The sequence below is a fragment of the Cydia amplana genome, chromosome 12 (assembly GCF_948474715.1).
Source record: "Cydia amplana chromosome 12, ilCydAmpl1.1, whole genome shotgun sequence".
Taxonomy (NCBI): domain Eukaryota; kingdom Metazoa; phylum Arthropoda; class Insecta; order Lepidoptera; family Tortricidae; genus Cydia; species Cydia amplana.
Genome location: NC_086080.1, coordinates 14,731,608 through 14,747,475, shown reverse-complemented (window position 1 = coordinate 14,747,475; position 15,868 = coordinate 14,731,608). Strand labels below are relative to the sequence as shown.

The following is a 15,868-nucleotide window of genomic DNA, read 5'->3' as shown; positions in this document are numbered from 1 at the left end:
TTAATAACTAATCCGTTTTGTATATATGTTTTCTTAGGTACAGTCAGCAGCAGAAGTTGCTAAGCGGGCGAGGCGTTCATAATTACCTTGACGCGCTCTTATTCACTTAACAATAAAGTCGCGTCAAGATTATTTTGAACACCTCGCCCGCTTAGCAACTATTGCTGCTGACTGTACATGATAGGACAAGTACGGCTACCATTAATTGACATTTGACTTTTACGCCACCGACTGCGTGAACTCGATAACTCGATCGCACCAATACATCAATGCGAGTGCGAGCGAGATAGACTGCGATCGACTTCATGCAGTCGCTAGCGTACCTAAACGTCAAATGTCAACTCATGATAGCCGTAGCGAATAAGCTACAAAACTTTTAGTAGCTAAATAAAAAAATGAATAAATCGGAAATACAATTAGTTTATTTATTAATTTAAAAGCATGGCAAAAAAACGTTACACACATTTTTTATTGCAATATTACGAAATAGAATGTAAAACACGCAAAGCAACGTACATATATGGGGCATTATCTATGAAAAGGGACCTTATTGTCGATGGCGCTTACGCCGCACAGCGTCGCGCGGCATTGTATTTATATCAGAGCATCGTTAATAACGGCGTAAGCGCCATCGACAATAAGGTCCCTTTTCATAGATAACGTCACATATGCTACTTAGGACGGTGCGCTTTTTTAGTATGGGATTGGCGGATTGGGTATCTGCATGTACTATGTATGTACTAGTATTTTATGGGGCATTATCTATGAAAAGGGACCTTATTGTCGATGGCGCTTACGACGCACGGCGTGGCGCGGCATTGTATTTATACCGGAGCATCGTTGATAACGATGTAGGCGCCATCGACAATAAGGTCCCTTTTCATGGATAACGTCACATATGATCTGTGATCCTTACAAAATACCTACTCCTTCCTTTCCTATATACATGGTCTTTTTAGGGTTCCGTACCCAAAGGGTAAAAACGGGACCCTATTACTAAGACTCCGCTGTCCGTCCGTCCGTCCGTCTGTCACTGTGTCACCAGGCTGTATCTCACGAACCGTGATAGCTAGACAGTTGAAATTTTCACAGATGATGTATTTCTGTTGCCGCTATAACAACAAATACTAAAAATAGAATAAAATAAAGATTTAAGTGGGGCTCCCATACAACAAACGTGATTTTTGACCGAAGTTAAGCAACGTCGGGCGGGGTCAGTACTTGGATGGGTGACCGTTTTTTTGCTTGTTTTGGCTCGACTCGATATTTGTTTATGGTGCGGAACCCTCCGTGCGCGAGTCCGACTCGCACTTGGCCGGTTTTTTATTTCATAATAAATCTAAGAAAATACCGCGTAGTATTATATCTATATCTCTAGGTTGCCAGCCATATCAGAGCTCACGCTCGTAATTAGCTAGGGTCGCCGTTGCCGATTACGGCATGGATAACTATATATATATATATATATCTCTAGGTACTAATATGGGGCATTATCTATGAAAAGGGACCTTATTGTCGATGGCGCTTACGCCGCACGGCGTCGCGTGGCCTTTTATTTATATCTGAACATCGTCAATAATGGCGTAAGCGCCATCGACAATAAGATCCATTTTCATAGATAACGTCACATATAAATTTAGATTTTAATATGCGCATATTTTTTCAAGTTATTACTTTCGATTTTATTTAACGGACGTTAAAAATAGATTGTTTCGTCGGCGCGACCTTGGGCTTTGGGCCTCTCAAGGCCATGTGGACGGCACGCGGCAATGCAACGCTTAGCTCCAAGAATTATTTTATTAAAACAGATCATACCGCAATGCCGTGTTCTTTCTGCCCTAATGTGAAGCATAGGTACCTACTAGATACCTTCAAACCAGCATAAGAGTCCTCTTTGATTATGCATTATTATTGTGTATCTCAAAGTCACAGTTATGCTGGTTTACCCGAACGCTTGTCGTGCCGATTTGCCGAAGCAAGGTAAGCGATAAGAATACAACCTGTGATTTGTAACGAAACTTTGACGCCTTCACTAAAGTAGGTACCCATTCAAACTTCTATTTACAATACAAAAAAATTAACAAAAAAATTAAAAAGTCAAATTGATTTCATAATCGTAAATTATGATATGTAAATAAATTTCAATTTTGTCGCCGATGGCTGAAACGCCATCTAGTAATGATTGACCTTAAAAATGAATGTGATGTGTAGGTTTAGTGCGTGAAAGCTACAACAGATGTCGCGCGAGAGGTGTTTTGACGCCATTTCAACGCATGTTTGTCGTAAGAGTTTTATTAGCTCCGTGGGGCTCCGTGCGCCATCTAGTTTGTTACTGTGAACTAAAAAATTGCCTACAAGTATTTGCTACTTAGGACGGTGCGCGTTTTTAGTATGGGATTGGGTATCTGTACTAGTATTATATGATCTGTGTCATGTGTGATTTCATACTATGATTATGTCATTTTAGTCTACCGAATAAAAAAATACACTTTATGTATAACAATAATATTCATTAAAGTACCAGTTTAATTATAAGTAGGTATACGAGATAACTGATTTATAAGGGAAATTTCCCATTTATCATTGTCAAAATTTGACCTTTTTTTAGCCTAAATGATTGATGTGAGCAACCCCTTCAAACAATATATACGTAACAATATAAGTATTCGCAGGTCCTAAATAAATAAGAGCCTTTATCCTATATCCGCAAAAAATAAATAAACATAAACATAATAACATAATCTGTGAAAGAATAGGTATATTAAATATTCAATGACAACCAAAGACATCTTTCGCAAAGGCGCTTTTATCTAGAATTAACAATGTATCTCTAATTCGTAAAAGTGTTGCGCAAAGTTCAATGCCCTTTTCCAGCTTATTTACCAAAAGGCCCGCATAATATTCCCCGTTATGAAGGCAAAACTACACAAGCTTCTCATAATCCCTTCATGAAAACAAATAGTATATTCATACTAGCTAGTGTTGGTTAAGACTCGAGTCCTTTGAGCCCCCTGAGTTTGAGTTTGAGACTCGACTGAAATTCATAATTTTAAAAGTAAAACGGGACTTATCGTAAGTGAAAATCATGTTTAAATCAACTGTAATTTTCAGACTCATATAATTAAGTCGAAACTCGAGAATTTGTCAGAGACCCGAGTCTTTTATAGAAATTGAGGCATTTTCAGAGAACTATCAGGATTCAGGATGCATAATACATAATCTTCAATATCTTCATGAAAATTGACAAGTTTGGTTCGGTTACACGATAAAATAACCCTTATTATCTTTACTGCTAGGTACTTATATTTAGATACAGGCTACTAAATTGTTGACGGAGTCTATATTTGGAGTCTCGTAGTTGCGCTTAAAATACTCAATAAAAGACAACTCAGGACTCAAACACGAGTCGAGTTCTTCACAAGACCCAAAAGACTCGAGTTCCTATCCTCAACACTAGTTCATACATGGACTCGCTTCACGGAAATGACGTCACTCGACCTGGATCTAGCACTAATTACCGTGGTCAATGTTTATTTTTCAGGATCGTTATAATGTTTGTTATTGCGTTAATGGATTGAACTACCAGCATAGGGTATAACTACCCTATGATTGACAATACCCCGTAATTGTCATCTATTGTTATAGAAAAGACATGAATGTTGTTTTAAAATCAGAACGTAAGCATCATAGGTGAGGTGTCGATAATAGGATTAATCACCTTTCGTTCAACTTTCCAATTTCATGTACTTGTAGTATAGGTACTACAGAGGGATTCCAAAAAAGTGTACGTGGCGCAATTTTTTAGGGTTCCGTACCCAAAGGGTAAAAAACGGGACCCTATTACTAAGACTTCGCTGTCCGTCCGTCCGTCCGTCTGTCACCAGGCTGTATCTCATGAACCGCGATAGCTAGACAGTTGAAATGTTTACAAATGATGTATCTCTGTTGCCGCTATAACAACAAATATGAAAATAAAATAAAATAAATATTTAAGGGGGGCTCCCATAAAACAAACACGATTTTTTTGCTCTATTTTTTGTCGATGGTGCGGAACCCTCCGTGCGCGAGTCCGACTCGCACTTGGCCGGTTTTTTACAATACCGGCCATCGGTTTGGTCACATTTTCTTTGGTGTGTGGTATCTATTTCAGTTTATAATTCAGATACTTAAAGCTAAGAAGCTGATAACGTTTGATAACTTAGCCTTAAATTCAACGGTGTTTAATAGAGACTTCTGGGCCCGTTTCTCAAAAGCTTGTAACTTGTAATACAAGTGGATGTCCCTTTCTAACGAAAGCTGTCAAAAAGTGACATCCGCTTATTTACAAGTTACAAGCTTTTGAGAAACGGGCCCCTGCAGGTAACTAAGGTAGCTTCCATACGAGTCGTGCCCGACAGAGTAGACATTATAATATTTGAAACTTTCGCGTTTTGAACACATGTTAACTCACATTTATAGACGGGTCTAATGCGAAATTTATTCAATTACAAAGGTAATAAAGCTAAATAAAGATTTACCGACGTTTCGACATAGGTTTCACTGGTCATTTTGCTGGGACATCAGTTAGCCGCGACCACGACCAGTGAAACCTGTGTCGAAACGTCGGTAAATAAAGATAATTGAATATATTTCGCGTTAGACCCGTCTATAAATGTGAGTTAATAGAGTAGACATTTTTGTGGAATATCCCTACAATATTATAGAGAGTTGTACAGATATTGACTTATTGTATTATTCATGTTCCTAATGGTATCATACTCACTTTGGTATTTGCATTATTTACTCATGTAACTGGATATTGGTCGGAATTAGGGGTCACAAACCCGGTTTCACCGAAATCGAAAAAACCGGGAAAACCGGGTTTTCAGCAGCCAATTGCCAAACCCGGGTTTTGACTTTGATAAAACCGGCTTTTTCGAGGTTTTGATTTTACAGTTTTATAAACATAGTTTAATTATTTTGATGAGCAACAATTACTTCAGAGTTTGTTAGGTAGATATTACTTATATTTAGAACAACACAATACAGCTTGGCAAAAAAGAGTAGAAATTAAAAAGTGGCAACATTGTAGTGTCGTCCCTTTCAAACCAATTTATATAAGAAAACGGGACACTACAGTGTTGTCACTTTTTAATTTCTACTCTTTTTTGCCAAGCTCTACATTATGCGAAGTTCGTATACGTATTATATAAAATAACTGCTTACTATTTTAACTATCAATATCCCTTAATTTCCTGTACTACGTAGTTTAAATAATCTTTTAGTAGGAACGCTCGTTAATCTCTAGTTAAAAATGTTTATTGTAGTAATAATAACAAAAGTCAATCTCGCGATATTTACTATGTACAGTTTTCTTCTTCTTTGTTCCTTCAGGTTCTTTTGCCTTTGTTAGAAATGGCTAAGAAAGTGTTGTTCCTATCTGTCCAGTCCATGATCGCCTTCCACATCAGATTACTTATATCCTCAGATGATGTAGTGGAAGCAACCAAATCAAATCCCTTGTAACTTACCTCGTTTAGCGAGTTAGGTATTATCAGCGGTGAGTGTTTCCTGAAGGAGGACTATGTCAACCCCGTCGTCACGTAATATTTTGCTTAGGCATTCCGTTTCAGAATTGCTGACCATGAGGTTAAAAACTTTATTGATGGAATTTGATGGTCTTGGTAAAGATAGAGTAAATAGAAATGTCGTGGAAAACCGAATAATAAAACAATGATCCTAAAAATACTTGCTTATTTTACAAATTATATGTAAAATCGAAATCACCGAAAAAACCGGAAACCCGGTTTTGCTGTTGCACAAAAACCGAAAAACCGGTTTTCTAAAATACGCACGGTTTTGTGACCCCTAGTCGGAATATTTGCACAAATTTCAGATAGGAGACGTGCGCTTATAGTAAATAAAAAAGTTTTCTAAAAAATATAAAAATATCTATCCAAATACTATTATTTAAGTTAACATAGAAATATGTAAACATCATTAGACTTAGATCGACCGGGATATGAAGCGTGATTATCTTTTGTATTATTACCCGTGATTCTTTATTCTTTATTCACGCAAACACTAAGTATAAGTTTACAGCTACAGCCAAGACACTTATACTGTTAATACATAATGTAATCAATCAGTATCATAAAATTAGTACACTTGTATCACACACATTACACACTTTTCGAACTATCTGATAGAATTGAACATACATATTATGTATTACATGTAACTGCGTCGAAATATCGGGTGCTCGAAAACAATACAAAAGAAATCACGGATCATATCCCGGTCGATATAACTCTAGTGAAACTAACCGTGAACCATTCAAAACTGTTCTGTACACATCATTTTATAGTGTGATTATAGTTGAGTGAGTCTTGTAAATAAACAAATTTCCTTCGTCTCGACTAAATCCTTGGTATCAAGGTCAACATGGCCTTCGTGCGTTTAATCAAGCTTCGGACCGGCCCTATTTCACCACGGCGACAGGTGCGACAATTCGACAAATGTCACTGTTGCTGACATCACAGGCTTCCATGGGCTACGGTTACCGCTTACCATCGGGCGGGCCGTATTCCTGTTTACCACCATCATTGTATTATTTAAAAAAACTTTATTATATCGGCAAAAAACAGGTATTTCTCTTTCGAAGTTCATGATGATGATGATGACAATTGTCACACGATTTAATAGAACTTTCGGTAATTCTTGACACGAAATGAGTTCTGTGTCGGAATTTCGTGACAATTGTCGTGTTTCTTGTGACAATTGTCATTAGCTTCGCAAAGTAAATAATTATTTATTGGCGATATAATGGGATTTTTTTTAATTAATATGTTGGTGGCAAACAAGCCCGTCCGATGGTAAGTGGTTACCGTAGTCTATGGAGGCCTGTGACGTCAGTAACAGTGATGTCGTCAATTTTCGCACCTGTCACCGTGGTGAAATAGGGGCCAGATGTTCACCCCTTCATCCAAATGTCAAAATTAATTTATAGCTAGATTTTAACAAAAAAATGGTTTATCCGGGATTCAAACAATCAAGGAAGGATTAGGGAGAGTTTAGAGAAGGTTAAGAGGAAAGACGAACGCTTCTCCATACAAACTTATTGCCCGTTTTCCTCTCTGATTATTGACATAATGGAAAATGTTTTTCCATAATTATGTAGATGTATATTGACCATAGCTATGCCCCTTCTTTTGATTTTTTTCGATTTATATTGTTTATTATAAGAGTTGGGAGCGAAAAACGAATTACATTTTTTAATGCTCCTAATTAAGTTTTATAATAATTAAATCGTCGATCCTGTTTACGATAGGATATGATATGATACTGATCTGTCAGTGTCAAAAATTACATTTCTTCAACCAAAAACGAGCTTCAAACTTCAAAAAAAGAGCGTACTCCCATCTTAAATGCCGGCAACGCACTTGCGACCCCTTTGGTGTTGGGGGTGTCCATGGGCGGCGGTAATCGCTTACCATCAGGCGATCTGTCCGTCCGTTTGCCTCCTATATCATAAAAAAGTATATCGGAAGAAGATCAAATAACTAAAATTCGAATAGGTACGCCTGTTATTGTCACTAATATACTTAAATTAAATAAAAGTTAATTCATCTTTCCAGAAAACCCAAACTACACTTACCCGGCGTTAGTACCAATGTCCCGAGAGACACACGGAGGCGAGGACGTAGCGGTGTTCGCGCGCGGGCCGTGGGCACACCTGTTCACGGGCAACTACGAGCAGAACTACCTGCCGCACGCGCTCGCATATGCGGCCTGCATGGGCGGCGGACTGCACGCCTGCCATCAGTACACTTACATGTAGCCTGTAACTCACACCGGCGCGTGGCGGTGTTCGCGCGCGGGCCGTGGACACACCTGTTCACGGGCAACGACGAGCAGAACTACCTGCCGCACGCGCTCGCATATGCGGCCTGCATGGGCGGCGGACTGCACGCCTGCCATCAGTACACTTACACGTAGCCTGTGACTCACGGAGGCGCGTGGCGGTGTTCGCGCGCGGGCCTTGGGCACACCTGTTCACGGGCAACTACGAGCAGAACTACCTGCCGCACGCGCTCGCATATGCGGCCTGCATGGGCGGCGGACTGCACGCCTGCCATCAGTACACTTACACGTAGCCTGTAACTTACGGAGGCGCGTGCAGGCCGTGGGCACACCTGTTCACGGGCAATTACGAACAGAACTACCTGCCGCACGCGCTCGCATATGCGGCCTGCATGGGCGGCCTGCATGGGCGGCGGACTGCACGCTTGCCATCCGTACACTTACACGTAGCCTGTGACTCACGGAGGCGCGTGGCGGTGTTCTCGCGGGGCCGTGGGCACACCTGTTCACGGGAAACTACGAACAGAACTACCTACCGCACGCGCTCGCATATACGGCCTGCATGGGCGGCGGACTGCACGCCTGCCATCAGTACACATACACGTAGTCTGTAACTCACGGAGGCGCGCGGCGCGGTGTACTCGCGCGGGCCTGTTCACGGGCAACTACGAACAGGGGCGGTCATTCTATTATCTACCTACTTAGGAAAAATATTCAAGAAATCACGATATTACTCGTACTAATCATTCATTATGCATTCAGTCATTAATTAAAAATCACCTGTCAATCAAATACCAGTACAGTCGGCAGCAGAAGTTGCTAAGCGGGCGAGGTGTTCAAAAATATTAGATTGACGCGCCTTTATTCTCTTAACAATAAAGTCGCGTAAGGTCATTTGAACACCTCGCCCGCTTAGCAATTACTTAATAAAATAAATTCGTTTTTAATTAAGTAGGTAAGAGTAAAAGTAGTATAGATAGTGAAATGTATTTTCATCAATTTGTTTTCCGAGCAAATAATTATATTTTTAGGTGTAATATAATTAAAAAAAATACTTATATTAAAAGTAGTATTTGGTAACTGTTGATTAATTTTAGTATTTGTTATTAAAAAATATTAAACTTATCTACATTTACGAGTATGATACCTAACAGCTTTGACAGTATTTGTAAATAAGTACCTACTAGATATTTATATACCTACATGAAATAAAGTAAGTACCTGAATTGTCTACTGTTTTTTTTTCCTTTTAGCTGACGCTCACCTTTATCTTTGCTTTTACTGAATAAAATACATTTTTTGAGATTTTGATAAAAGTTCGACGCATTAATTTGAGCAAGTTATTTGTTAGTACCTTTCTACAAATTCAAGTCTCATAACAACTTTTCCGAGAGAAAAGTTTTAGATTGCCTATTTTGTACATATAGTTTGTCAAAGGACTGTCTCATTTCAAACATAGACGAGAGAATCATACTATCATTGTCTTACACTAGTACTAATACCCAAAAGAAAAGGATGAGTATAGTTTTCCTGGTTCTTACTGACTGACAAATTGGTTGGATCAAGTTATAGTTCTTATGTCATCATCATTATTCTCTTGCCCTTGTCTCATTCACTTGGGGTCGGCGCAGCATGTCTTTTTCTTCCATACCTCTCTGTCGCCCGTCATCTCATCATTCACTTGCGTTCGTTTCATATCATCTCTCACACAGTCCATCCCCCTTTTCCTCGGTTTTCCTAGTTCTTATGTATTTTATTTGTTATATATGTATAGGTACAAAGTGCGGCGATGTCACCATTAATGTTTAATTTGTATGAAAATAATGATGTATAGGTAGGTATTATTGTATAAAATGATACTATTTTACTTTGTTATAGGTATATAGTTAATGAAAAGTTAGCTTAGATTCTAACTTACTTATAAGACTTTTTGGTCTGATTAGGTTGAAATATAATCCATACTAATATTATAAATGCGAAAGTGTATCTGTCTGTCTGTCTGTTTGTCTGTTACCTCTGTGCGCTTAAACCACTGAACCGATTTAGTTGAAATTTGGTATAGACACTTTGAGTTCCGGGAAAGGATATAGGATACTTTTTATCCCAGAACTCACCCCTCAAGGGGATGAAAAGGGGTGTGGAAATTTGTATGGGGCATCAATAACCGCTGAACGGATTTAGATGAAACTTGGTAAGCGGATAGTTTGAGCTGTTGGGAAGGATATAGAACAGTTTTTATTCCCAAAATCATCCCTTAAGGGTGTAAATAATGGGGTGGAAATTTATAGAGTGGACCAATTTGAGGATGAAAAAAAGGATGAATAAAAGGCAGATTTGTTTGAAAAGTAAGGTACCCAAATTACTTATTCCACGCTGACGAAGTCGCGGGCAAAAGCTTGTAATTCTATAATATCTATATTAATCAATAGTTCGAACTTTTAAATTTTCCGAATGTTATGGTCTCATCTTGGTACAATCCGAACACATTAAAAAAATCCAACTATAAAATAATTATTGTAAATAATGTTGTGTATTAACTTAACTATTAATATCTGGGAGACCAATCTTTGTTCGGAAAACATAAAAACTCAAAAATGCGCGTTTTCCCAGAGATAAGACCCCATATAGCAAATTTCACCGAAATTGTTAGAACCGTTTCCGAAATGCTCGAAATACCTACCTATATATGTTTATAAATAAATATATTATACAAGAATTGCTCGTTTAAAGGTATAAGATTTATCCGCCTGCCATTTCCATCACGAATGGTTAATAAATTGTGGTTTCCTACTAAAGGTATTTGAACACATATATCCCCTAGAAAACTACCTGAAAGTAAATTATCATAGAACCAGGTCAATGAGGCCGGACACGGCAACAAACCCTTGAAATTGGGCTATTTTGACGACTAATTAAACAAGAGGTATTTTAACCGTCCAATCAAAATAACGGCCCGGTAAAATCAACGTTTACACAACGAATTTTATGGCTGAAACATATACTGAATGTTCATATAAATATTCATACGATTATAGGGTTTAATTACTTTGTCATTAGAAATAAAATTGTGTGTAACGCATGATCGACTTATGACATTATGACATGAGTGGAAAAGTTGCATACGGAAATATGAAAAAGGTTGTTTTCAAGCTTGGATTGTAATTTCGACAGTTCACAATTTGCTTTTCGGTATTAAATTCGAGGGACACGTTTATCTTTAAACATTATTTACACGTTTCGTGGGAATTAGTCATAATTTAACGCTCGATGGTAAAGGGATCCTTTTAAAACGACTGCCACAAAAAATGAGTGTATTGTTTTCAGGGTTCGTGTTTCTAATTAATGGTTTTAGTCACTTACGCGACATGTTTCGGAGAGCCTCGTCTTCATTTTCAAGCACTAACAGTGCAATTAGTAAAGGTCACGGTAGACAACATGTCGCGCGAGTGACTTATTAGTCATATTATAGTAATATGTATCTAATTTGGTCTAAATCTTAAAATTATCCGTATCCATAAAAATAAATTATCTTAATATTAGTATGAATCTCGACAGCTTAATTTCGATTATTTAGATTATTGTAAAAGCTTTCCAGGTGGCAAAATAATAGCGATATTATGATTTTATTAAGCTCATGAGCTTCATACGGATTTCAAATCTGGTATAGGTATCTGGTTTTCTTATTTTGTTGTTTGCTTGTGAAACCTCCGTTTGGTCCTCTTTCAGTCCAGCAGGCGCAGCATGGTTCCATTTTTATCGCCTGTGACTATGCCCGCCACTTTCGCACTTACGTACTTGTTAAAACCTGGCAGACATGGTGACAAGCGATAAAAATGCGACCGTGCTACCGCCGCAGAGCCTGACCGACCCCATGGAACGGTCACCGAACGAAACCATGCTCTTCTACAACACGGTTACAAAATTCATTTGTGACGTTATCCATGAAAAGGGACCTTATTGTCGATGGCGCTTACTCCATTATTAGCGATGCTCCGATATAAATACAATGCCGCGCGACGCTGCGCGGCGTAAGCGCCATCGACAATAAGGTCCCTTTTCAAAGATAATGCCCCATTTATATATATATATACTCTCCCGGCCGATTTCGACCACGGCGACTGTTTCAACTCCGCTGCTGAAGACGTTCGTGTGCCCGCGTGTGGCTTGCGTAGCCGATCTTATTAACAAAGACCCGCGCACACAACGGGCAGGTAAGGACACCATTGTTGTAATTATACCTAATAGCCGCTGGCGGTCGGGCTTTCAGCTCGTCCCGTCTGATATCTAGTTCCATAAGTCGACGGGATTCAAAGTCATCAGTTTGTTTAATGACAAAAGATCTCCATACAGGGCGGTCGGCCGCCTGCTTCTCCCACAGAAGCGGGTCAATGTTGCAGTTCTTCATGTGGCGCTTAAGCACATCTTTATATCTGAGAAGTTGCCCGCCATGCTTTCGCTTGCCCTCCTCCAGCTCCAAGTAAAAGATGCGCTTAGCCACCCGACCCTCTGCCATCCTTGAAACGCCCCATTTACATAAGTACGCGACAAGAACAAACCAATGACTTGATATGAAGGTTTCGGGACAGAACAGAATCTGTTCATCATCAACAGATACTACTCTGCCCTGTTTACTTATCCACAATGTTAACTGACATCTTTTGAACCTTATAGGAATGGAATAAGGTCTACAGGGGGTCAGTGGCTTTCGGTACTTTGTATTGTCAAATTGCTTTCCTGTTTATTTATTTGGGCCCTACGCGTCCGATACAAAAACTCGTTTACGATGTGCTTCTGCAGTGCGTCAGGTATGTTATGGGGGTGTATTGATACCGACAGGACCAGCCATCACTTCATCTGCAGTTTATACTATATCCACATCATATCAACTTATATCACTCTTACAAATTTTTAGTTACGGAGACAGTAATTTGGCATGTGCTGGTATAATAAATAAGTTTTTGGCTAAAACTTCGTTTTTGGTATAGCATATCGCTAACTGCACTTTTCTTCCCACATGCAAGTAATACATGAGTCGAGAAAATTTTAACAACCCAAAACACAATTAGTTTGCGTTGTTTTATCACAGAGTTTCCGTGGCTACCCCCTGTCTCCATCATCAGATCAGCTCCATGTCATCACAATATTGCATTGTCATCCGATTTACACAAGTATGCAAAAATTCAGCTTAATCGGAAATCGGGAAGTGGTTTAAATTTTGCTTCCAAGATTTGATCCACACTTAAGCATGGCAAGTTTAATAAAAGCTTGTAAAAAATCCAGGCATTGGTACGAGGAAGTTATAGTATACATTCGTAACTGAACTACCCTATGCTACCAGCCTGCGGTATGGTTGAAGAACTAGGTACATACAGTAGATATAGTATTGTCTCGTCGTAAAGATTGTTACAGAACCCTCCACGCGCAACGAATCGCTCTTGGCCGTTGTTTACCAGCACACCCACAAGTGACACGTGCTGCAAAAATGTCAACTGAATATCAGTACATTCGCGTAGCTATTACGTTCCTGAAAGGGTAAATGCATCTTGTGGCGAACAAAGGGTTCATGATCGGATGGTGCATGTAAGAGGGACATTCCAACACAATGATAACTTATGTTGACGTGACAAAAACATCTACCTCAAAAACCTGCATAGATCTTTAGAATATACTGTTGAATTCAATGATAAATTACTAAAAGTATTTGTGAAGGTATCAAAACTTATTATTTAACAAATATAGGTAGGTAACCAATCAACATATAATTTATTCTACAAAATTATTCCATTTAAAAATTTTGATTAAATATCTGCTTTTCGTCGTATATTGTTTTATTACGTCGGCAACAGATAAATTCTACACACAGACCTAGAATGTTGAAGATTGCCTGTCAAATATCAAAAGGAAAAATTGAAGTATTCAGTTGCGTAAGTAATTGTTTTGTTTTTGTAACAGTTAAGTATGTACCTACCTAAGTATTTTCGTATTTTCTTGTCATCAAAATGAATCAAATTTTCTTCTTTTGTAGTCTGCCTCTTTCGCACTCATAAACAGCGTATACACGTGATCACTCCCACTTGCACACTTCAATAAAATAATTGTTAAGCTTTAGCGTAAGCATCATTATAGATCTGTGATTCTACATTACTTCGTATAGGCATCGTTAGCTTTAATATCAGGTCTAATTCTAACTGTTCTCCGTTTTGCGGAGTTTTAAAGTGAATACAACATTAAGATGGGTACAATAAGAACAATTAAATTTACAAGATAATAAACTGTGTTTAATTAACAACACAAATAACCCAATCCAACCGCAACATTTTACATGCAACAAAGCTTGTCAAATACATACAACAATATTCTAACTCACCCAAGGTCCTTTCTCTATAGCATGCTATTATCACCCTAGCTCCCAAACAATAAACATCGATTTCCCATAACACGTTCTGACGGATACGAGTATTATATAGAGTGGCATTTACCACCCTTATCAGGCTTTTCCCGCTTTCCCCATTCAGTACATCTGAAGCCTCCGAGCCGAACACACCCCTTGCGGTGTGTATGCGGGTTTACGTAAACAATTTGTGATAAGTGAATTGATTATACAAATGGGTCAGTGGATTGTATTTTAAATTTGAATTTGCTTGAATTGAGTGGTTGTTTATATTGAGCAATGGGTTTATGTTTTTGTTTTCTGTTGAATAATACCGGCTAAAAAGTTACCCTGACGATGGTTACAAAAAAGTTTTTTTTTTATTATACCGTGACTACCATGAGTTACTTTACACTATTACGATGATTCAGACTAAAATAATAGAAATTAAACTTTCGTGAGACATATTTTAAACTGTTTAGACGACAACGGTTTCGGAGCCTGAGGAAGGACCCCCGACGGGCCCGAAACATATTGTCGCCAATAGCGACTAAAAATTCTAATGAGGCATACTAAAATAAATAAATATTGTATAAAAACTACATAAAGTGACCTGTTTAAAAAAATGGATATATTATGTATGTAGGGTACAGCCATGACGGCATGAAAAAGTTTTAAAGTATTTTCATAATTTTTTAGACACAAATGTCTGGTGTATTTAAATTAAGCTATCTAAATCGGATGGTTATCTGAATTCAGTTCGATGTATTTAGTTTAACCCATTACAAGGCACACTGAGATTTCATAGGGCACAACTGACCACCCTCTAACATCATCTTTTTGTATTTTTTTCTTATTCTGAATTTTTAGGACTTTAAGGAGGCGATTAGGCTAGAAACTTTTTAATCTTAAGTTGTTTTAACTTGTTTCAAATCTTGAGCTCCTACTATTTAATTTAAAAGCGAAGATTGATGCTTTTAAATTAACTAGTAGCAGCTCAAACTTATAACTAAAAACTCCGTTTAGAAAGAATTAGTTTTGCATTTCATTACATGAACAGTATTTGTGAAGGAACATTTCAAATACCTACGTGTAAGTAATCGAACGAGCGAGCGAAGCGAAGTTCTTACATTCGACTTTGAACACGCGGCTGGCTAGCGGCACGTCTCGGCATTTCGATGTTTTTAAGCTGAACTGTCAGAAGATAGTTTGATACTCAATAACTTAAGTAAATTTGTTCTAATTTAAATGAAATTGGGTAAACGTGTAGTCGAGGGCATTATATTTAAGTCATTAAATTATGAGCAGGCCCGATCAAGAGGTTGTTGAGCTAGAAGAGCTTAGAAGGCCAAAAAGCTGTTTGTGAGGGGTCTTGCTATTCTGGTCAATTTTTTGCAAGAAACATGGTCGAGTTTAGTATCAAATGAAAGTGCTCGACTTACACTTTTATAATATCGTTTTTAAATTTACCATTTTGAAATAATTAGCAAGATAAAAATAAAATAGAATAAACATAATATACATATGTATGTGACATTTGACAAGAAATATTTCGGCTTAGCACAGATACAGTTTATTTTAATCTCTATGGGGACTTAAATCCAGGGGAGGGACAGCCGTATACGAAGCCCTTTATTCGAAAAAATAGCGCCATCT

At 38.2% G+C, this 15,868-nt stretch overlaps 2 protein-coding genes across 2 annotated transcripts in view; both read left to right on the top strand.

Moving 5' to 3' along the window:
* Nucleotides 1–8,135, top strand: part of LOC134652756 (alkaline phosphatase-like) — a 42,391-nt gene extending 34,256 nt beyond the window's left edge. Inside the window, exons 9-10 of the mRNA XM_063507918.1 lie at nt 7,617–7,815; nt 7,994–8,135. Coding sequence (XP_063363988.1) covers nt 7,617–7,815; nt 7,994–8,135 — 341 coding nt within the window. The remainder of the gene's footprint in view (nt 1–7,616; nt 7,816–7,993) is intronic.
* A 6,243-nt stretch (nt 8,136–14,378) lies between these two features.
* The window catches only part of LOC134653117 (uncharacterized), a 57,426-nt gene continuing 55,936 nt past the window's right edge, over nt 14,379–15,868 (top strand). Inside the window, exon 1 of the mRNA XM_063508423.1 lies at nt 14,379–14,451. Within this exon, the coding sequence (XP_063364493.1) occupies nt 14,448–14,451 (4 nt within the window). The 5' untranslated portion in view covers nt 14,379–14,447. The remainder of the gene's footprint in view (nt 14,452–15,868) is intronic.